General features: G+C 48.4%; 1 protein-coding gene across 2 annotated transcripts in view; it reads left to right on the plus strand.

Moving 5' to 3' along the window:
* Window positions 1-18,103: 18,103 nt before the first annotated feature.
* Window positions 18,104-24,063, plus strand: part of LOC105466060 (unc-5 netrin receptor B) — an 87,646-nt gene continuing 81,686 nt past the window's right edge. For both annotated transcript variants that reach the window (XM_024788001.2, XM_071069710.1), the window contains exon 1: window positions 18,104-18,259. In XM_024788001.2, coding sequence (XP_024643769.1) covers window positions 18,181-18,259 — 79 coding nt within the window. In that variant the 5' untranslated portion in view covers window positions 18,104-18,180. The remainder of the gene's footprint in view (window positions 18,260-24,063) is intronic.

Here is a 24,063-nt window from a genome sequence, read left to right on the forward strand (position 1 = left end):
CCTAAAGCACATTCTCATTTTTTCTCTACACCAGATTCTGAGCATACTCTTCCTCTATAGACCAAGGTCTTCCCTGAGATGTCACCCACTAAATATTCCCTCTCTGGACCAAACCATCTCAGGGATGCTACAGCCTCACAAAGAGACCAGCCTCCTGCAACTTTCCAAAGTCCCCACCCATGCACTCCCCTTACCCAGGCTCACTGTAGTTTCCAAACATTTAGTAATGGAACCCTTTCTTTAAACGGATCCCAATGTATAAACCAGCTCTCTGAAGGAGGAAGGTGGGGTGTCTAGAATCCTCCTACTCAATACCCCTCCCCCTAGCCCTCTCTGGGCAGCACAGATTGAAAAACAACTGAGGCGCAGAAATGACTGGGAGCCAGAAGGATTGGGCCAAATAGCATAGGCCATTGTCTTGCCATTGACTTCAGGCAAGTCACTCCCCTCTCTGGGATTTAGGACCATTTTGGTCAAATGAGAAGGTCGGGATGGGTGGGTCTGAACGTCAGGTAGCTGTCCCCGTCTGGAGTGAGTCACTGCACACCTGGAGGGCTTTGAGAACCTGCTTACACACTAATTGCCCCAAAATATGTTTCCCGTCGTGTTTCACAATGTCTGAAATCCCATTAGCACTTCCCTTTGGATCCTCAGTATTTTATGTTCCCTTTGGATCTTGTTAAACTACAGATGTGTATCTGTAAGAGGCAGAGAAAGTTAATCAGATAAGACCTTAGTGAGCAGGAGCTGCCATCTGGCAGATATGGTATTGGGATGCCACCCTAGAGAGTCAACAGCCTAAGAATCAAAGACCAACTTTACCAACTTCAAAACTTTCTGCAACTGACACGGACAAGATTCACCCAGTGCAGCCAAGCTTCCCCTATAAACTCATCTCCCACCCCTGCCCCATTCCTGCCTCCTAACCCAGCCAGCATGCTGTTCCAATTCAACTCTAACAACAATGACTGACCAAGCACCTACTGTGTGTGGGTGCTATTCTCTGGGCTGGGGATTCAACCATGAGAGGACAGACAAAGCCTCCACCCCCAGACAAAGACACACCATCAACAAGGAGACAACTGGGGGAGACAATTCAACCCCTTCTGGTGCTCCTCATCATACTTTTATATAAGCTTGAGAAAAAAATGCCAGTTGTCCATATCAAGCAGTATTATTTTGGGTGATGGCTTTGGTGAAGGGCAGGTAATTATGGGGGAATTAAAGCCCCATACAGGGCCCCCTTTTGGTGTTGCCACTGGCAAGAGATGGGCCTAAGGCAGCCCCTCCATAATAGAGGAGTACTCTGACCTCAGAGGACTGGATTACCCACCATTTAATGGGAGGCTACTGTGTGTCAGTGCTGTGGTGAACCCCTGTTAGCCTCAACAGGGAAGGTACAAGGTTTGAAAGTTGGAAGAAGAGACGTGGAGCCAGCAAAGGAGGCATGGGACTTTATTAGGGGCCTACATACAGAGAGGCCAGAGGTGGTGGACTGGACAGGGGAACCACCTTACATAAACAGTTCAGCAGCGGCAGGCTGGAAAAGAGATCCACCTTCCCACAGCCCAGTGGCAGCAGGCTGGGACAACGTAGCTGCACAGCCCAGCGGCAGCTGGATAGGAAAACTGCAACAGCTTGCACACAGCGTGCAATTTACATCACATTTTCACTTAACACCTTCCCCTTAACAGCCTCCACCTGGTAACCTTCATTTAACCCAAAACTCAGGGCCTCAATCTCCCGTGTGGCCACGGGACAGGCCAGGGGCTCAGATGTTCCTCATAGACAAGGAACCAATCTCCTGGTTGGCCACGTTGGGATACCCTAGCTCAGAACACACATTCAGGTGCATCTGCCATACAGGGTCATTCTAAGGGTATGCTTGTTATTGCTGTCAGGGGTGTTTACCCTACAGCCAGGTGCTGTGCTAGTCACATCACAGTGCTTGGCTCATTTCCTCCTCACAGCAACCCCACTAGGCAGGCATCACCCTCATTTCCCACATGGGAAACTGAGGCTGGGACAAACTGTGTCTTGTTGAAAGTCACACAGCTGTCAAAGAGAGGAGTTTGGATCCCAGTCCAAGCAGTCTGACTCCACAGCCTCTTAGTTTCACCACCCTGCTTTTGAGAGAGAGACAGAGAGAATGAATGAATAAATCACAGGGTGCTAGGCATGCTTCTAGGACTTGAATTCAAAGGGAAGCCAAAAGATCATCGGAAACTGCAGCCAAACCCTTCCCCAGTTGACATAACAAGATCAAAAAGCTGCTCATGGCCCTTGAGGTTGGTTAAGCATAGGTGAACTCAGTCTAATTAAAACTGAAGCCCAAAACAAATCAACTCAACCCAAGAAGAATCTGGTTGATCTGCCCCTCACCCTAACCACCTGATATAGTTAGGCTCTGTGTCTCCACCCAAATCTCATCTTGAATTATAATCCCCATAAATCCTCACATGTCAAGGGAGAGACCAGGTGGAGATCATTTAATCATGGGGGCGGTTCCCCCATGCTGCTCTCGTGATAGTGAGTTTGCACAAGAGCTGATGGTTTTACAAGGGGCTCTTCCTTCCCCCTTCACTTGGCATTTCTCCTTCCTGCCTGCCTTGTGAGGAAGGTGTCTGTCTTCCCCTTTGCCTTCTGCCATGATTGTAAGTTTTCTGAAGCCTCCCCAGCCATGCTGAACTGTGAGTCAGTTAAACCTCTTTCCTTTATAAATACCCAGTCTCAGGCAGTTCTTTATAGCAGTATGAAAACAGACTAAAATACCACCTAACAGAGAAAAATGCTTATGTGCTATGAAAGAAACAAGCAAATAAAGGAAAAATTACTTTTTTATAGACTACATTCAAATAAAGTTTTTAAAAGTATTCGTATATATGAGGAAGTAGGAAAATACGTAGTGGTGTGCTGGAGCCAGTTCTGTTCACAAAAGCCAATTGTGCATATCTTTCTTAATTGCCTGTTCTGTCATGCTATATTGTGCTGGCAGCCTGAATTCAGCTATACTGAGAATATTTATACAATGATAATTGGCAAATGCTACAAATCAGGGCTGCTGCATTGTTGCCTTGCTGCTGCTGCCTCTTCAGAGAGCCGACTGTTAAACATTTATAACATACCAATGACAATGTGACCTATAATCAAGAGAAAAAACAGCCACTAGAAGCAGATCAATAGATAGCCTAGTTATTTAAGCAGAAAGGGACTTTAAAGTAGCCATTATAAATATTTTAGGGAATATACAGAAAAAGATGGGCACAAAGGGTGAAGAGATGGAGTTTTTCAGAAGAGAAGTAGTAACTCTAAAGTGAACTAAGTGGATATAATAGAAAAAAAATTTTTATCTGAAATAAAGAATTCATTTATGGTCTTAGACACTACAGAAGAAAGGATGAGTGAAACTTGAAGCTAGATCAATGCCAATTATGCAAACAAAAGCAGATAAAGAAAAATAATTGAAAAATAATAGAGCATCAGTAACCTGTGGATTAATACTAAACTATCCAATGTGTACAGTATTTGGAGTCCCAGAAGGAAAGGATAATGTGGCAGAAAAAAACATATTTGAAGAAATAATGTTGCATGAAGAGAAATTAACTTATAGATCTAAGATGTTCAGTGAACCCTAAGCAGGATAAGTCAAAAACAGACAAAACATCCTAGGCATATCATAGTCAACTTGATAAAAAAAAAAAAAAATGAAGAGCATGGTGGTTTTATAACATATCTACAAATTATTTGATACCTGTCCTTTCAAGAGGTGATGCCTAATTCGTCCCCCATGAGTGTAGGTCTAACTTAGTGACTTCCTTCTGTTAAAGTGGGTAGCAAAAGAGACAGTGTGTAAGTTAAGACAAGGTCACAAAAGGTGCTGTGGCTGCCTCTGTGTTCACCCTTAGATTACTCACTCTAGGGGAAGTCAGATGTCATATAGTGAGGAGACTCAAGCAGACCCATGGAGAGGTCCACATAGTAAAAGAAAATGAGGGTTCTTGCCAACAATTAGCAAAGAACTAATGCCGCCTCCTGCCAATGGTGTTTTGAGTGAGCCATCTAGAGGTGGATCCTCCAATCTCAATTCAACCTTTAGATGATGGTAGTTCCAGCCAATATCTTGATTACAGTCTCATGAAAGATCCCAAGCAAGTACCATGAAACTAAGCTGCTCCTAAATTCCCTAACCCACAGATACTATAAAATAGTTGTTTAATTTGTAAATCACTAAGTTTGGGGGATAATTTGTTACATAGCAATAGATACCTAATGCAAAGAGAAAACCTGAAAGCAAATAGGGGAAAATGACACATTATATTCAGAGGAACAACAGTAAGAAATAACACTACTTCCAAAAAGAAACAATGCAAACTAGAAGATAATGAAATAAGATTTTTACCATGGTTTTAAAAAAACAAAAAACCTGTCAACTTACAATTCTATATGCAGCAAAGGTAGGCTTTAAAAATAACATCAAAATGAAGCATTTTTCTGATAAGTAGAATATGAAAGAATTTATTGCCATTATAGTCACATTAAAAGACATGATAGAGGATGCTCTTCAGACTAATGGGAAATTATGGCTGAAGGAAACTCACATCTATGGAAAGGAATGAAGATAGCTATAACTATAAAATACTCTTCTTTTTAAATAAATTGAGAAATTTGTAAATTCTGTACATTTGTAATTTTTTTTTTTTTTTTTTTTTTTTAGACAGAGTCTTGCACTATAGCCCAGGCTGGAGTGCAGTGGTGCGATCTCGCTCACTGCTACCTCTGCCTCCTGGGTCCCGGTTCAAGCAATTCTCCTGCCTCAGCCTCCGGAGTAGCTGGAATTACAGGCACGTGTCACTATGCCCAGCTAATTTTTGTATTTTTAGTAGAGATGGGGTTTCACCATGTTGGCCAGGCAGGTCTTGAACTCCTGACCTCGTGATCCACCCACCATGGCTTCCCAAAATGCTGGGATTACAGGCGTGAGCCACTGCGCCTGGCCTTGTAAATTTGTAAATTTCTAATAAGAGAAAACAAATTCTGCTTTTTAGACAAGATGCAGTAACAGGGGCTGCATATACCCTCCCACGTGAAACAGTAACAAAAAATGACAAAATATATGAAATATGCTTTTCAAGACACTGGGCATCAAAAAGTGAAGAACAGTGATTCCTGAGATATGGGAACAAATGAGGGAGACCTCTGATTGCCCCAGCATACTGTTTGAGTTTCCAGGGTACTGGGGTAAGGGGGGTTTCAGGTAGACCCTGGTAGACACCCTGAGTTGAGGAGATAGAGATGAGAGTCCAGGGAGACTGAGGCATCTGGAGTTTGCCAGACAGAGCACTAGAGAGGAGAAGATGGCACAGAGGAGAGACTCGAGAGATCTGCAGAGATCACCCATAGACTACCCAGGAGGGTACTGATCAGCAAGGAACAACTCAATATAATTCAAGGGAACAGTGTCTAAAGCCCACACAGGGCTGGGAACAGTGCCTGCTCCCACCAGCCAGACTGGAAAATCTCACAGTTATAGGACATTGGGTAAAGATCTGAGAAGGGTCTTACCCTAGTGACAGGAAATAACTAGCTCTCAACTAAACACTGCTGGTTCTGTCTAAAAACATCTTAAAAGCAAGACCTGAGTAACTTTCCAAGTAACTTAATTGTGTCCCAAAACAAAGTTCAAGAATATTTATAGAAATGCAAAAATTTTCAGCACCCTAAAAGGATAATTCATAATGTCTGCTAGACAATCAAATTACCATGCTGAAGAGAAGTGGGAAATATGATTTATGGAGTAATCAGTTAATAAAAAATTTACCATTTCTTTTATTGTTAAACAGTTCTTATAAATGTATTCTGTTTGTTAAAAAGTCAGAGACATTAAAGACATTAAAAAGACCCAAATTGAACTTGGAAAGATGAAGACGAAAAGTACACAGTAGCCCCCACTTCTTCACAGTTTTAATGTCCACAGTTTCAGTTACCTGGAGTCCAAAAATATTAAATGAAAAATTCCAGGCCGGGCACGATGGCTCACGCCTGTAATCCCAGCACTTTGGGAGGCCCAGACGGGTGGATCACGAGGTCAGGAGATAGACACCATGGTGAAAACCCGTCTCTACTGAAAATACAAAAAATTAGCTGGATGTGGTGGTGGGTGCCTGTAATCCCAGTAATCCCAGCCACTCAGGAGGCTGAGGCAGGAGAATGGCATGAACCCAGGAGGCAGAGTTTGCAGTGAGCTGAGATCGCGCCACTGCACTCCAGCCTAGGAGACAGAGCAAGACTCTGTCTCAAGAAAGAAAAAAAAATTCCAGAAATAAACAACCAGCAAGTTTTAAATTGCATGCATGCCTTTCCAAGTAGTGTAATGAAATCTCAGTCGTCCACTTGTCCAGCATACCCATCCTATATATGTGACAAACCCATTACTAACTTCATAGCCATATTGGTTATCAGATCCACTGTACTGCATTGAAGTGCCTAGGTTCAAGCAGCCCTTCTCTAACTTAATGGTCCCAAGACACAGGAGCAGTGATGCTGGCATGTTATCATTGTTCCGTCTTATTATTTGTTGTTGTTAATGTCTTACTGTCCCTAGTTTATAAATTAAACTATCGTAGATATGTATCTTTAGGAAAAAACATAGTACAGTCGTCTCTTGGTATTCTCAGAGGATTGGTTCCAGGACACCCCCCTCCCCAGCCCCCATGGATACCAAAATCTATGGTTGCTCAAGTCCCTTACATAAAATGGCATAGTATTTGCATACATAGACTAAAAATAAAATCCTGAATCCCCTACCAACTGAATGGACTCCCTCTTGCCCAAGGGGACCCCAGAAAAGCCTTAAAAACAGTTCCTGGAAATGACAGGAGGTCAGACACTCCTCACTATATCTCCTCCCTTTTAGAGTTTAGACACAACAACAGACCACCATTGATATTAAAACAGACTGTAAGACTGACAGAACAGACTCTTTGTGGCAATAAGATAACAAATTATAAACAGGACCTCAGGCCATGCCAAGCAGAGTTAAGTTGCATACCCCCTACACTTAAAGGAGAAGCTATGTTCTAACTGCCACAAGGCTTTTCTTTCTAGCAGCTAAACAAGCACTGGCCTGGAGATAAGCAGGATTAACACAACTTGTAGCTCCATCAGAGGCTGGGTAGCTGACCCCAGCCCCTGTTCCACCATAGCTTATAGCTTTGATTGGGCAAGAGGCGATTCCAATAACCTTCTCCTGATTATGGAGACCACTCACCGTGGACTGGTTCTGGCCGAGTTACAGAGGCCGTGTGTTGAGTGCCTTTGTGTCCCTGCCTCCCTTTTGATTTATAGGGCCTTATTGTAATACATTTAAATATGAAGGTGCCACCCTAAGGTGAACATGGGTTGTATGTTATATGCATGTTTGCATTCAGGACTACCTTCATGAATATTTATAATTTCCCCTGTAACCTGTTGAATATGTATATTTAGCCAATCCTTTCTGCACAAAGTTGCTACCCCAACCCCTCCTCCTTCGAAGGGCCTGGCTCTGGTCTTTGCCTGAGGCTATGCGGTCCAGCCTGCAGGATGGCCACCTTGCAGGCTGTAACTTTTACAGGAAAAAAAGTCGCCTTTTCTACATTTATAGATCTCATGATTTTTAAAGTTAACACATACAACCTATGCACATCCTCCCATATACTTTAAACATCTCTATATTATTTATAATACCTAATACAATGTACATGCTATGTAGTTAGACTGTAGTTTTAAAATTTGCAGTTTTTGATTGTAATTTTCTATTACTTTTTAAAAGAAAATGCTTTTGATCTGCAGATGGTTGAATCCATGGATTAGGAACCTGCAGATACAGGGGGTCAACTATACATAAAGGGCTTGATACTATCCAATTTCAGGTATCCACTGGGGGCCATGGAATACATCTCCAGTAGATAAGGTAGGACTACTGTACGTATTATCTGTTTCCATTTATGTGATGTTTTGGAATTAGCAAAACTCATCTATGATGTTAGAAATCAGAAAAGTGGCTGCCTCTGCAGGATGATGATTACCTGGGATGGAGCTCAAGGGAATTTTCTGAGATGATGGAAATGATCCTATCTTGGTTAGGATTGTGGTTACTAGATGTCTTTACTTGTCAAATTTCATAGAATTTTACACTTTAGGCCGGGCATGGTGGCTCACACCTGTAATCCCAGCACTTTGGGAGGCCGAGGCAGGTGGATCACAAGGTCAGGAGATCGAGACCATCCTGGCTAACATGGTGAAACCCCATCTCTACTAAAAATACAAAAAAATTAGCCGGGCGTGGTGGCAGGCACCTGTAGTCCCAGCTACTCAGGAGGCTAAGACAGGAGAATGGCATGAACCTGGGAGGCGGAGCTTGCAGTGAACCGAGATCGCGCCACTGCACTCCAGCCTGGGTGACAGAGCAGAAAAAAAAAAAAAAAAAAAAAATTTTACACTTTAGACCTGTGTATTTCATTGTATATAGATCACACCTCACTCAACTTTTTAAAAAGAGAAGAGGAAGCACAGAGCAGGAACATGGGTATGCTGGTTCTTTAACTTTCCTGTCCTTGACCTTCTCTACCACTGGGTTCCCCTCATTCCAACAGTCAACACTCCCCAGCCAGCATCAGCCTAGGTCCTGTTTCCTACATGTCCTTGGGTGACAATGTTCTGAGCAACAATCGTAGAATTTTTCACAGCTTTCTCAATTTGGAGCAGAAGTTGTCACTTGTTTAAAAATAACTCAACATACAACTTACAAAATTAATTTAAAGAAAATAAAAAATTCTTGAAAAGTTTTGCCATATTAAGAGAGAACTCATATCTCTGCAAACACACATGGTAGTCCTCCGACTTAACCTGGAGTCTACATTCCTAGGCCCTAGTGGATGCCTGAAACCTTGGATAGTCCCGAACCCTATTATATACTGTTGTTTCCTATACATACACACCTATGATGAAGTTTAGTTTATAAATTAGGCACAGTAAGAGATGAATAATAATGAATAATAGAGCAATTATACCAATTAGCCAGCATTGCTACTCTTGTATTTTGGGGCTATAATTATGTCAAATAACAGTTACTTGAACACAAGCATTAAGATACCACCACAGTGGATCTGATGACAGAGATGGCTACAAGTTACTAACAGGCAGGTAAGGTAGGCAGTGTCCATATACTAGGCAAATGGATGATTCATGTCCCAGGTGGGACAGAGTGGGATGGCGTGAAATTTCACTCTACTCAGAAAGTCGTAGTTTAAGACTTTGAAAGCCAGGTGCGGTGGCTCATGCCTGTAATCCCAGCACTGTGGGAGGTTGAGGCAGGAGCATTGCTTGAGTCTAGGAGCTCCAGACCAGCTTGGGCAACATGGTGAAACCATGTCACTACAAAAAAATGTGAAAATTGCCAGGTGTGGTGGCATATGCCTTGGTCTCAGCTACTCAGGAGGCTTGGCTGAGATGGGAGGATCACTTGAGCCCAGGAGGTCGAAGCTGCAGTAAGCCTTGTTCACGCAACTGCATTCCAGCCTGGGTGACAGAGCGAGACCCTATCTCAAAAACAAAATACACGAATTGTTTGTTTCTGGAATTTTCCATTTAATATTTTTGGACTTCAGCTGACTGTGGGTATGTGAAACCTTGGATAAGGGGGGACTTCTGTCCACAGTGACAGCTTTGAGTCCTGCTTACACGATGCCAGCAATGATGAAGAGTCATCAGGAACAGAAGATCTAGAAGAAACTAATAAAAAGCTAACCAGATCCAACTTTTAGTTCAGAAGAAATCGATTTGATAACAAAAGAGTTGAACAAAGAGAAATCTAAATATTCCAAACCAGAGGTTGGGTGCTGAAATTTCAAGAAGGATGGGATATCTGACAAGCGGCACTCCCCATACGGTCATTCATCAAGGAGTCAGAAGTCAACAGAAAAGAGTTTTTCACCTATCTCTCCTCCCACACAGGCACACACTCCACTTTGCTATAGGGTTTCTTTCCTCTGCCTCTTCCTTCAATAAAGATCTTTATAGCCAGTGTATTCAGGAGGGCAGTTCACAGCACAAGGACCTCCTCTTCCTCCTGGTCTTTCAGAAAGCATCTGTGAATCACCTTCAGGATACTTGCCACTGGAAGATCTCTTTGGCATTTATCCTGAAAATACTAGTGAATTATCTTCAGTGCTGACTCAGCTTTCAAAAGAGCCTGCTACCGAAAATCCAGAACCACAACAAGAAATGTCGGAATTTTGTCTGTCTTCCAAATTTATTTTTAATTATCTCTCATTTTTAGTTTAAGGAAGTGCTGTACCTTCAGTGATTACACTTCTGCCTAAATGAAAGCTTCACAGTATTATAATTCTTGAGCTAGTGTTTTGTAAATAAAGCTGATTTACATATTAATCCCATTGAGTGAATTATTTACTTTATCTTGTACTCTCTGGATAGTATAAATATTGTGTTTAATTTGATTAATGGTCCATGACACATGAACAATACTGGAAGCATCACATGCACAGTGCTGAAATTGAACATATTTGAAATGGCAAAGACATTTTTATACGTCAAAAGGTATATCACTGTAGTTTTAAGACAAATGTGAAGTGGCCTGATGTTTTTATTAGACAAAATAACTTGATGTTTACCTGAATACATTTAAATTGGAATGTTTAAAACAATAGAGAGTGAGAAAGTTTAATAGGACTATCTCATTATTTTAAGCCCTGTTAGACTATATGTAGCCTCTCCCCTTCTTTATCCCCCTACACAGATAACTCCCTATCCATAAGTCCAGGCAGAACCTAGAGAAGGTTGGTAATGTGGACTAATCATAAGAATGTGCGTTTAAAAGCTCAGGGCCAGTACTTAGCAGCTGACCTTAGACAAGTCATTTTCCCTTTTGGAGTTGTGGTTTCCTTTGTCATGGGCCATGATTAACACCAACCTCTAGGAACAATTGAGATAATCAGTGGGAAATCACATCATTAAAAGAACTACACACAGGATTTAGAGAGGCAGCGTCTTGTGTTTAACATACAGGCTTAGAAGCCACTGCCTAGGTTTGACTCTAGCCTCAGTTTCTAGCTAAGCAGGGAAACCAAGTCTATTTTCACATTTTTTAAAGGGATGGACAAAGGGATGATTTCATCACTCAAAGTCACAGAATTTAAGACTTATGAATTGTTTTGTTTTTGGAATTTTTCATTTAACATTTTTGGACTTCAGTTGACTGCGGATAACTGAAACCATGGAAAGCGAAACCACAGATAAGGGTGGGGAACTTCTGTACATACTGACGGCTTCAAGTCCTACCTAAAAGATACCAGCAATAATAACTTTTTTAAAGGAGACAATCATAACATCTCCTCATAGGTAATCATGGAGGACGAAGGAGCTAACTCAGATGGAGCTCTTGGCGGGTATCTGACTTGCTACAGTTGCCCAGTGTGATGGTTAATATTAGGTGCCAACTTGATTGGATTGAGGGATGCCTAGAAGACTGACATAGCATTGTTTCTGGGGGTGTCTGTGAGGGTGCTGCCAGAGGAGATTAACATTTAATACAGTGGACTGGGAGAGGAAGACCCACTCTCGATGTGGGTGAGCACCATCCAATCAGCTGCCAGTGCGGCCAAAACAAAGCAGGAGGAAGGGGAGGTGGGTTAACCTTGTTCGCTGGGTCTTCTAGCTTCCTTCTTTTTCCCCTGTGCCGGATGCTTACCTCTGCTCCTGGTGCCCTTGGACATCAGACTCCAGATTCTTCAGTCTTTGGACTGTGAGACTTGTACCAGTGGCTTGCCGGGGCCTCTCAGGCCTTTGACCACAGACTGAAGGCTGCACCATCTGCTTCCCTGGTTTTGAGGCTTTCGGACTCAGACTGAGCCACTACCAGCTTCTCCCTTCCCCAGCTTGCAGACAGCGTATCGTGGGACTTCGTCTTGTGAGCATGTGAGCCTATTCTCCCTATATACATACATATATCCTACAGGTTCCGTCCATCCGGAGAACCCTGACTAATATACCCAGCATAAATTAGCATGCTTATTTCTTGAGATACTGACCACTCCTGTAGCATCAGTCAGTCCTGTGTTCACTGCTATGTGCTGGGAAGTCCACAGGGAACTTTAACTCACCAAGTGCAAACCCAAATCCACCATCCTCTCCCCAGCCCAGCCATTCTCCTCCTTTCGTCACATCTCCCCTTGCAACCTCTGCCACTCTACCCAGCACCCCTCCCTTCCTCCATCCCTAAGTCCCCACCCTCCCTCAGACACCAAATCTGGGGAACTCTTTCTCCCTCTGCAGAGTCCACAGTTTCTGCCACCTGAATCCCTGGGCCAAGGCCCCATTGTTCCAGGACCATGCAGTGGCCACCTTGCTGACACCTGCTCAGTCTGCCCTGACACCCAGCCGCAAGGAGGCTCCCATGGCACAGCTCCAGTGTGGCCTCTCTCCAGCTCAGTCAGCACCCATGACTCCTGTTTCTTACAGAACAAATCTCATCTCTAGCACAGCAGGTCTTGCCCTTGTGGAGAGATTTTTTCCCTTCTTGGCCGTGTGGTGTGCTGTTTGAGGGGCAGGATGAGGATGTGGCCACCTCCTGACCATACCATCACATACCTGACTCTAGGCCTTTGCTCACGTGGTTTGCTCTCCCATGTTTAAGGTCTCCTCCTCACTCCTAGGTCTAGCTTCCAGCATCCCCCATTCAGGGCACTGAGCTCCCCCCAACCCCCATTGCCACCCTACCGCCCGGCAATGCCAGGGCATGCTAGCCACAGCCTGCTGCATGTGCCAGCTCTGGCTCAGCCTGCTTTTTCTCTGCCCCATAAAGCATAAGCAGGACTGGATACATAATCTCCAGGGCCCAGTGTAAAGTGGAAATCAGGGTCCCTTGTTCCAAATTATTAAGAATTATGAAATGCATAAATCCTAATTGAGGGACATTCTACAAAAGACCCAACGAATAATCCTCAAAAATGTCAAGGTCATCAAAAACAAGGAAAGACTGAGAAACTGTCACAGCCAAGAGGAGCCTGAGGAGTCACAATGACTGTATGCCATGTGGGATCCTGAATGGGATCCAGGAACAGAAAACAGAAGGACATTAGGTAAAAACTAAGGAGATCTGAATGAACTTTAGCACATAATAATGTATCAATGGTTCATTAATTGTAGTAAAGGTACCATGCTAATATAAGATGTTAATAATTAAGGAGACTGGTTGAGGGGCATATGGGAACTTTCTCTACTATATTTGCAATTTTTCTGTAAAACTAAAACTTCTAAAATGAAAAGATGGCCTTTTAAAAATTCACAATAAAAGAATTTTGAGACGGTGACAGCAGAGGCAATAAATATAACTTATTTATTCATTAATGTCCAAAACAGAATTGAGATTTGAATCCGGATCTACCTGAGCCCAGGGCTTTTGTGGCTAACTGCTTACACTGCCTGAAGAGTGGTGAGAAGACCTAGGAGGGGTTGGCGGAGAAGACTGGGGAAGCTGGATGGAAGAAGAAGGTTGTTACAGTACTTAGCAGAGGTTAAGAGTCCAAGTTTAAAGACCCAGGCCACGTACAGTATGATTCCATTTATATGAAATGTCCAGAAAAGGCAAATTCATACAGAAAGTAGATTAGTGGGTGCCAGGGGCTGGGGAGGGAAGAATAGGGTTAATGGTATGGGGTTTCTTTTGGAGGTGATAAAAATGTTCTCCAATTAGGTAGGGGTGATGGCTGCAAAGCATTGGGAATATACTAAAAACCACTGGATTGTGCACTTTAAAATGTTTAAAATGGTACTTTTTATTTATTTTTTTGAGACAGCATCACTCTGTCGCCCAGGCTGGAGTGCAGTGGCACAATCTCGGCTCACTGCAACCTCCGCCTTCTGGGTTCAAGTGATTCTCGTGCCTCAGCCTCCCGAGTAGCTGGGATTACAGAGTGCGACACCATGCCCGGTTAATTATTGTATTGCTAGTAGAGATGGGGTTTCCCCGTGTTGGCCAGGTTGGTCTTGAACTCCTGACCTCAAGTGAGCCGCCCGCCTCCGCCTCCCAAAATTCTGGGATTACAGGCGTGAGCCACCGCGCCCAGCCTAAGAGATTTAGAATCCTACCTGGCACATAGCAAGCACTCAACCTTAGCTCTGATAATATTATTACAAAGAGATGGTAAAGCATTAAGGACTTCAGGCTTAGGCGCTTCCCTTCTCCAGGGTCCAGGTTTTTGGGGTCCGTTCTGGACCGAACGACTCAAGGAAGACATCGTGAACTCATTCCCAAGCCTTCCCACTCAAGATCCTGCAAACGGAGTCGTCTGAGAGCCCTCTACCCTGACGACCCGGGGCAAGGACCCTGTCGGGGCGGCTCCAGGTGGGATGGGGCCAAGGCAATTCTCCCACTGCCGGAGGAGGAAGACTGGCGGCCACCGGGAAGCGTAAGCGGCAGCGCGCCGCCTGGTGGCACCTTCGCGCACACGGTCCCGGAGGAGCGGGAGGCGTCAACCCCAAGTCGCCAGCTACTCCTGCCAGGAGCCCCTACAGCTGCTTTTAAATCGTAATTGTTATCAAATAGTGAGTTTTTATACAGTCAGATTATTGGCCTTATTATTCTTAATCCTGTGAGGTAGTCATTATTCCTGTTTTACAATTGAGGAAACTGATGCTTGGAAAGTTTCAGTAACTGGCTTAAGATCCCCCAGCAGGTAAGAACAGCCCCCAGGTCTAGGGCCACAGCTGTCCAGATCCAGAACTCTTTCCTACACACTCCTGTGGTTTGAGAGAAGTGAGGGTAGCCGGTGGAAGCATCTGCAGTCCCCACTAAGGGTCAGAACTGGCTCGGGGACTGATTTCAAAGCAGATCTATGCCACAAAGCCTGCTCCACTTCCAGCCTCAGAACCCCCAGACCCGGGGAAAGTGGGTCTCACATAGCAACTCTGTAGGCCCTTTGACCATCAACCCCTTTCTCCCCAGCCTTATTAATGTACCCACTCAACCAACGTTGCTTGCCTCCCTGCTATGCCAGAAACTGTCTTCAGTGCTAGACATATCATGGGGAACAGGGAACACAGGGCCCCTGACTTCAAGCAACTCACTACCTCATCCTCATGCTTAACCCTAGCAGGACGCCTTTGCTGTGAGGCCCATGGCACTGGGTTTGGGAACACCCTAGCAAATCTTAATCCTGCTATCTTAATGTGTCATCCCATGGGCAGGGACCCTGCACATTCTTCACCCATCCCAGGGAAAGTTATGGCTCAGGGGGAGTCTGACTCCCTCTGAAGCCCCCACCCTGGCCTCAGCTGAGAGCCTGCATTCTCGAGATGCCAGGGCTGGAGAGGAACCACATCTGCAACCGCTCAGCTGCAGGTGGCTGGAGAAGGGTCAGAGACTTGGTACAGGAGCAGGGGCACAGAGCAGTTACAGAGAGATTCCCAACATGCAAAGTCCCCTGCCCTGATGCTGGAGTCCTGGAGGGAGAGCAGGGCCCAGGACCTCCCATGAGTGTATTTCAAGAATTGAGAGAGTGGTTAGGCTGAGAAGGGAAGTGGGGCAGGGACTGGCAGGAGAGGGGGTAATGCCCTCCTTTTGCTTGCCCCCTATCCTCAGTCTCCCTTCTCTGCAGCCAGGAATTAAACAAAGACATGAAACCTGATACTTGGACTAGAAAGGCCTGCTGGGTACACTTTACCACCTAAACAGCAAAGTTCCAAAGACTGGAACTTTTTAGAAAAATCTCCAATACCCCACAGGCCTGAAGGAGAGAGAGAGAGAACATGCTGTGGTCTCTGCATGCCGCCCCTCTCTGCTGAGGTCCCTGCTGAGCTCTCCAGTATAGGCACAACCTTGACCATGTGCCTGCATCCAGGGGATGACAGATGTGGGTCTTGGTACAGGCATGCCTGTATGTGTTTCCTGGCAGTAGTTAAGTATCTAAATATCTATTTGTCTTGGCAGTCATCTGCCTATTCATGTTTTTAGCTGTGTGCGCCTGTGTGTTTGCTTTTTTTAGGCATACATCTTTGGTATGTGGGTGTCTTTGGAGTGAGGTGCCTATTTGTAGGTGTGATGTTTCTGGAAGGTGAAACATCGCACCTGTGTCTTTGTCGTATGTTTTCATGTGTGTACCTTTGCAGGTGTGTATGGGTGGGTAGGTGTGTTTGTGCATGTGTATTTGCAAGGTGGAGTTGTTTGGCTGTGCTGAGCTGTTGACTGTCATCCACTGCCCTTGCCTGGGCTGTCAGAGGCCAAGCTAAGCAACCTACCTTTGCCCCACAGCAGCCTTTCTCAATGACGGAAGTCCTTCCGCCAGGGAGTCCAGGTCCACCCGTTGCCACCCTCCTGATGCTGGGTGCCCAGTTAGGGAGATGTGCTGATGGCATGCACGACCTCCCCCAGATACTCCAGACCACCCGGACTTGTGAGGGGAGTGTGTGTGGAGAGGGTACTGGGTAGCCCTGCCTTCCCCTCACCTCTGGGGAAACAGCTAGGACAGTCCCCTTCGCACAGCCCAATCCATCCCCAGGGAAGGTGTTCGAGGGAGGCTCCCCCGTTTAAAGGGTTTCTTTCCAATCCCATCTCCCCTGTCCCCTTTGCTCAGTCACTCATTCGCTCCAAGCAGTGTGATCTCTGGCAGGTGGCTTTACACCTCTGTGCAAAGTCCTCATCTGTAAAATGGTATGTAAATGGTGCTTACTTCAGAGGATTGTGAGAATTAACTGACATGATGCATACAGAGTGCTTAGCCCTGTGCCTGGCACAGGGAAGGTCTTTGCCTATGTTAGCTGATCCCCTTATTCTGACCTCTCTGGGTTTCAATCCCAAGACACTGCCCATCCTTCAAACCTCACCTGTCCCCACGTGCTCCTCGGACCACCCTTGGCTGGTTAGGACTTTCCCCCTGGAATCAGACTGGCTGGGAGGGGAGAATCTTGGAAAGAGATTATTGATATTGCACTGCAATTTCCACACAATTTTAAACATTTAATTATATACCCCCTTATGAAATAGTTATCCTTTTCCTCCATTTTACAGATGATGATGAAGGCAGCATCCGAATTGTTAAGTAACTTGTTCAAGGTCACACAGCAAGTAAGGGGCAGAGTCCAAGTTTACACTGAGGCAAAAATGGCTGTCCCACTGTCACGTAGGATGCTGGTTTACAGCAACCCAGGATCAGAGTGCTGGAGGGTTTCCAGGGGTCTGGTTAACAGTTCTGCCGAAGATCATACAGACAAGCAGAGCCAGCCAGGACGATCCTAATCTATACCCAGCTTCACATTGCTGTAAGCCCCAGCGTAACCAGGACTTGGGTGTTCTCATTTTGGGAGCTTTTTTTGGAAAGATCCCCACATGTGGAAGGCAGAGCGCATACTACAGACAGGAGAGTCAAAAGTGAGAGTCCTACATTCAATCAGAGGAGAAAGCTGACATGGCCAAGCCAAATGAAGGCTCAAAGCCAGATTTCCTTAATTTGGGCAAGCGAAAATTGGGCCGCCTCCACGTCCAGTCATTCTCCAGCGGCCGGGTTTTTCAAAGCTCTGCGCCCGCCCAGTGTCTCGAGAGGAACCTCCCCCAGGGTACCCCAGCTCTGTCGCGGCCGCGCCCAGATGGCCGTCGGGTTCCCCCTCAAGGCCCCCCTGCCGACTCCGCCCTCTGCCGGCCAGGCCCCGCCCGGTCGCTCGCGGTCCCCTCGGCTGACGAACTCACTCCTGCGAGCGAGCGGCGGCGCTCAGCATTGTGGCAGGCGGCTGGGGCCGGCTGGGGCGCCGGAGCCGCAGGCAGCCGCGGGGCTCCGAGAGGCGCGCACAAGGGCTGGGACTGCGCGGCGCCGCCGCTGCGAGCGCCACTGAGCGGTCGCGCAACTTCGGAGCCACAGCGCCGGAGCTAGGCGAGCGCTCGGAGACCCGGAGCCAGAGGGGCGCGCCGGAGCCTGGTTCGAGAGCCGGCGCCAGGCACCCACCGCGCTCCGAGTGCCAGGGGGCCCTCCGCGCAGCGTGGCTGCCGCTGCCCCCACGGAAGGCACGGGCTGGCGCGGCCGGGCGCCGGGGAGGACGGCGAGGAGGCGGCGGCGGCGGCGAAGACGGCGGCGGCGAGGCTGGGGCCAGGGAGACAGCCCCGGGGGAGAGGCGCCCGAACCGGGCCGCGGGAGCATGTGGACCCGGAGCGGAGCTCGGGACGCGCTGCTGCTGGCACTGCTGCTCTGCTGGGACCCGAGGCTGAGCCAAGCAGGTAGGAAGCGATCGGGCCTGGGGGCACGGGGCTAGGGGACCCTTGCGCCTCACTCTACCCTGAAGTTGAGGTGGTCTTTCGTCGAATCGATGCGCGCAGGGAAAGCGGCAAGGGCGCCCAAGTTAGAATGTAGATTTTACTGCCTCCCAAAGTGGGCAATGGCGCATCCACATAGCGGGAGGGGGGCGCAGGGAAGGGGGTTCACAGTAAACTGAAAGCTCCCTGCTCGCTCCTGAAAGGGATCCCTTCTTCTCCCTGGAAGGGGTGTCGGAGTCAGGGTCTGAGTCTCCGGGAGGATCCGCCTCTTGGGGACCCCCGGCTCTCCGCGCGCCTGGCGTCTGCCCCGAAAAAAATCTGTGGCTACATAAGCAAGGTGTGCGCTCGCTGCCTTACGCCGGTAACTTACTAGTCTGGTCCCGGCTCGCCTAGGCTCTTACACGCTATAGGGACACGAATCCGCAGACCAGAGGGAGAGAGCGAAAGACCTGCTGAACACGGGAAGGGCTCCGGCAGCCGGGGGAGGCTGGCTTGCAGGGCTCCTGACGCGGGGAGGGCTAAGTCCTGCACACATAGCTTTCCCCGAGATCGCTGGGCCCGCAGGTCTGGATTTTTTTTTTTTTTTTCTGAATGTTGGGGGGGGTGTGTGTGTGTGTGTGTGCGCGCGCGCGCGCGTGTGTGTGAGTTGGATGCGGGCGGGGGTTCCTAGGGATCCTGCGGAGTTTCCTTTTAAATGGGTCACTGACATTCTCGCTGTCCAGGGAACAGACTAGGTGCGCTCTCCTTGGTACAGCGCCCGCTCTGGACCCACAAAGATGACTTCAGCGGACTGGTGGGCTCCTGAAATAAAGTCCCTAATCCGCCTCTCTCGCCGTGGATGAATACGTTTCTCGCTCGTCCTGTAACTGAACCCGGCGTCGCTGGCTGGGCTGCGTTTTCCCGGGGAGGCTGTGGACTGACTGGAGCCAGCCTCTCTCTGGTACCTGAACCCAAGCAAGTGGGCTAGCCACGGCCGCCGGGCGCCTCGGCTCTGGAGCCGGGTGGGGACGGGGACTCCTGCACGGAGTCCTCTCTGAGTTGAGGCTGAGAATGGAGCAGGAAAACTGGAGCAGAAAGTGGACGAGATGACGCAGCCCTCCCCACCTCCTACCTCCTGCTGCGATGTTGACATCCGCCCTTCCCCCCTCCATAGCCAAAGATTCCTCATTCTGGAATTAGTGATTCCCACGGCCAGGAGTGAGAGCTTGGCTTTAGCACATTCCCCACTTTTTTTTTTTTCCTGGTGCAAGTCCTGTGCAGTAGAGTTACAACACTCAACCATTTGATCCAACTTAATTATGATTTGGGCAGACTCTGGTATTTAAAGCAGTGTTTTGAAGTTGGAAGGTAATGATGGGGATGGGGGAAGGCAGGCTGCTGAATGTCCAACCTTGTTTTAGAGGGTGCAGTTAGACGTGGGAGGTGCTTGGTTGGGGTGCTGGTTTCTGGTTGAAGTGGGGTTGAGCAGATGATTGAAGGGTAGGGTGAAGTCTTTGTAAATGGCACATGGGCAGGGTTGTGTCTTGGGAAGCTGCTTTTGTACCAGCAGGACAGTGGGATCAGGAATAAATACTTAGGTTACCAGGAATGAGAGGCTGCAGTAGGAGAAAGACAAGACTGGTTGGCCTATAGTTCTCTGGGTGGGTGGGCTTAGCCAGGAAGGCTGGGGGTGGCCTGCATTTCCTGCTTAACAAAGCATCCAGCCCCCACCTTCCCCAGAAGAAACCCCAGGCCCAGGGCTTTGATGGATTTGGGCACGAATGGTGCCCAGTCAGAAATGGCCTCTAATACCCGGCTTTGATTTCTCACCAGCGAGCAGAAGCAGTGTTGGAATTGTGCTCATTACTTAGCGCGGCAGGAGCTGCCTGCCCACCAGCCTGGAGAGGGGCCAACTGGTGGGGTCTGCCTGCAGCCTTCTCATTGCCCAGAATGTGTGGCCCTTAGAAACCTGCCTTCAGGAGGGAGAACATGTCCCTTCCTCCCACACAATCTTTTTTCTCTAATGCCACAGGCACAGAGCATCATTCTTTCAGAATGTTCTTTGGGTTTTTCCAGTGGATCTTTCACAAGCCCCATTTCACTGATGGGGAAAATCAAGGCCAGAGTGTTGGCTTTCTCCAAATCTTGCCTTCACTTGGCCACAGATTGAAGACTTGTGTAAAGGGCTCTTGTCCAATAGCCAGGCTGATTCAAGCCCAGCAGACCCTCCCTCCCATTCTTATCCACCCACCCCTCTGCCATGAGCCTCATAACAAACTGAGGCAGGTGAGGCTCTCCCTGCAGAGATGGATCTTTACTAGGGGTGTCCAAGCTCCCCTCAAGTGGCAGGCACCTCTCTCTCCTTTTCCCCACCCTGACTCCATCCCTGGTGAATATGGGAATGAGCTCCCTTTACAGCACTGAGAATTTTTTTAAGCTGTAAAGTCTGATGGTGGAGAAATCAAAACTGGAACCATAAAGCCCAGACCCTTAGAAGGTGATTCAGCAAGTGACTAGCCAGAAAAAAGGCCACTTCAAAAGCTCTGGTTGGCCCTGGAAATCTCCTCTCACCCCACCTTTCAGTCCTTCCTGGAGCTTTTAATGAGCCTTTCCATGGCCTCTGGCTGGGATGGTTGAGAAGGAGTTGAGGTGTCAAGATAATACTTCTTTTTAAGGTGCAATTAAAATCAGAGTTTTTGTAGTGTCTGCTTGGTGTGTGTGTGTGCATGTGTGTGCTCGTGTGCACGCACTTGAGCACACACAATGGTAGCCTGTCCTCGTCTCCCTCTGCACTCACTGTAGCAAACACCCATCTCACTTAAACAAATGGAAAATCAAGTGTCTTAATGGGTTTTCTCATTAAAGTGAAAGTACCACTGCAGGGGAGCAATTTCTCCTGTAATCTCTCTCCTCCACCTCTCTCCCCTCCCCCGCAAACAGGGAATTCTGTAGGATAAAACAGTTCCCCTCTTTTCCAATCCACTTATTTAACTGTTGACACTTTGGTACAGGCCAACTTGCCCAAGGTCACATTGGGACTCACCGGTAGCACCAGGACTTGAACTGAGGCCTCACAACCTCAGTTTAGTGCTTCTAGCTCCTTCATCCCACCTGGACTGGAGACCCACCATCATGGGTGTGGGCTTGAGACTCTGAAATTGAGGCACCACTTAAGGCAGGCAGCTAAAGATAATATTGCTTCGATGGCTGCTTTAGACTGGAACTCATGGCAGGATGGAGGAAAGAGGTTGAGAGTTGGGAGGGTGGAGAGGTGTTCCAGGAGAGGGGAACAGGGCAGAGCCGAAGGTCTGCCACCAGGCAAGTGCCCAGAGGTGGCTGTCCCGACCCCCAGCATTGGCCTCCTGAGCAACTGCCCTGACCTGGGGAAGGGAGACAGGTCCCAAGTCAAGCTCCCTTGGGCTGCATGGCCAAATAAACATTAGCATTTTAGAGCTCTGCACCCATTTGTACAGTTGGGGACAGAATATGTTTTTACCTTTTACTTATATTCAAAGCTTTGGGAGCCAGTGTCCTGTCCTCCCCCACCTCTCTTTGTTGTTGAGTTTCTCCTGGACCAAAGGTCTTGTGACCCTTTTCCTGGGTGTCAGGCTTAAGATGAGGCCTGCCTCCTCCTCCTGATTCCCTGAGCCACGGAGGTTTTCTAAGGAGGTTTGTGGACTGCCTAAGACTTTGGGGATGGGCTGGGGGGAGGTGGATCCTTTCCATTCCAAGAGCTCTCAGACAAGGTGAGTGATTCTGAATAGACAGTGCTGGGAACCTCCCTCCCCCAGGGCCCACAGGCAGGAGGTCTTTTGACCCTCAGAGTTGGGGTTGGGTGGAAAGCAGACAGCTTGGAGGCCACTGCCGCCTTCAGGAAAGGGCAGAGGAGGCTGGGTCATAGGCTGGGACTTGGGGGTGGGAGCCTGGGCCCATGGAAACTGCTGCCTGGGCAGATGGCCCCCAGAGGGTAGGGAAGAGAAAGCCGGCGCTCAGGCCAGAGCTGGCGCTTCTCTGGCGTCCTCCTCCTTCTCCTCCTCACCAGTTTCCTAAACAGCTTCCACAAATAGAGTCATTAAAGCTGTGAAGGCAAAATGAAACCAAACAAGTGCGTTCTGTGCTTTTCTGTTTCTTATTTTTTTTAAGGAAATTAAAAATACCGTAATTAGAACAATACAAGGAGAGAGCACTTTCCGGAAGGCCTGGGGTATGGGCACTTCCCACCCACTGGGTTGGCTACAGAGGTTGGGGCTGGGGCGCCACCTCCCGCCCCGTTAGGGTCTGTGATCCGCCGGGGGCGCCGCGGGCTTTTCCCCCGGCTCCATGCATCCCGGCGCTGGCCTCGGCCCCCGACTGGGAGTTGGGTGGCGCTGGATTGTAACTCCGGCCCGGAACCGCCGCAGCCGCTGCGCCCCCGCGGGCAGACAAGCCCGGGCGGAGCGCGCTAAGCCACAGGTCCCCGTGGCGTTCCTCCTGGTCTTCGGGGATGCTAATGGCAGCGAAAATATTTGCTGAAGTGCCGGCATAAATCAGCCGTCTCCCCGCTTCCCCACCCCCACCCCTTTTGTTTCCTCTTCCTTCTCTCCAAAAAGCGCTGGGCTGCTGCGAGCGCCCGAATTTACCTTTTCCAACTAAGCGGCCTGATTAGCATCTCCGCCGCTTGGGGGGCTGGATTCTACCTTCTCCTGCGCCCCCCACCCCCAGTCCCCATCTCCACCTCCCTCCCCAGCCGAGCTAAATCGGTCCGCTGGAGCCCCGGGAGCTCTAACACCACCGCCTAGCGAGTGAGTGCGCGGAGCCGCCCTCCTTCTCACCTCCCAGAACAGGCTGCCCCCAGCGCTTGCAACTTACCCCTTCGCGGCGCCGCACGGCTTGGCTCGCTTCTCCAAGAAGGCAGGCTTGTGGGTGTGAGAGTATGTATTAAGGAGTGTGTGGGGGGGTGAGAACGTGTATTAAGCAGGTGGGCGGAGGTGGGAGTTTGCAGTTGGAGGGGAGGGTGGGTGTGGTGTTGCATTGGGGTGTCAGGTGTGTGTGGGGGCGAGCCATGCACTGGGTGTGTGCTACAGGATGGATGCGTGTTTGAGGAGGGCTGTGCCTTTTGTAACTCAGGATGTGTGGTGTATAGACTGTGTGTGTGTTTGGGTATGTGGGGGGTGGGCAATGTCACATGGGCACACTTGTGGTGTGTTTGTGTATAAATAGGTATGTGTAATGTGGAGACAGTGAGTCACCGCCAGGCATGGGAAGCTCCATCCATTGTATTCTATTGGGGATTCCACTTCGGGATGGGACACAGGCCATTTGCCCGTCAGCACTTAAGAGACCTCATTTTGCCCCGCACCTGCACTGTGAGCAGGGTTTGGCCTGGCTCTGCTGTTGGAAGGGCAGAGGACAGCTTCCCCTGCTGAGTGTGGATGGGACAGGCCTGCATGAAGGTGGGTCCTAGTGCTCCAGGGGGAGGAAAGTTGGCAGAGATGGACCCTAAGCCAGCCCAGCAGCTTGGGCTACTGCCCCCCGGAAGACCAGGGTCCCAGACCTGGAGTCTCCTGCAGTTGACTCCCAGCTTCCCCAGAGCATGGGAGCAGCTGCGGTTTGGAGATCTGCTCTCTGACCTGGGTCAGCTTATGCTTCAGCCTGTCTCCCCCAAGGGGAGTGAGTTCGCCTCTAGAGTTTGCTGGAGAAGGGGCCAGCAGAGCTTGAGTGGGTGGGATCCCCAGTGGAGGACCCCATCTCAGGCTGACGTGGCTGGGGCCTGGAACTCTCAGTGGTGGCAATTGAAAGAGGACAGACAC

The sequence above is a fragment of the Macaca nemestrina genome, chromosome 9 (assembly GCF_043159975.1).
Source record: "Macaca nemestrina isolate mMacNem1 chromosome 9, mMacNem.hap1, whole genome shotgun sequence".
In the NCBI taxonomy this organism is placed as follows: domain Eukaryota; kingdom Metazoa; phylum Chordata; class Mammalia; order Primates; family Cercopithecidae; genus Macaca; species Macaca nemestrina.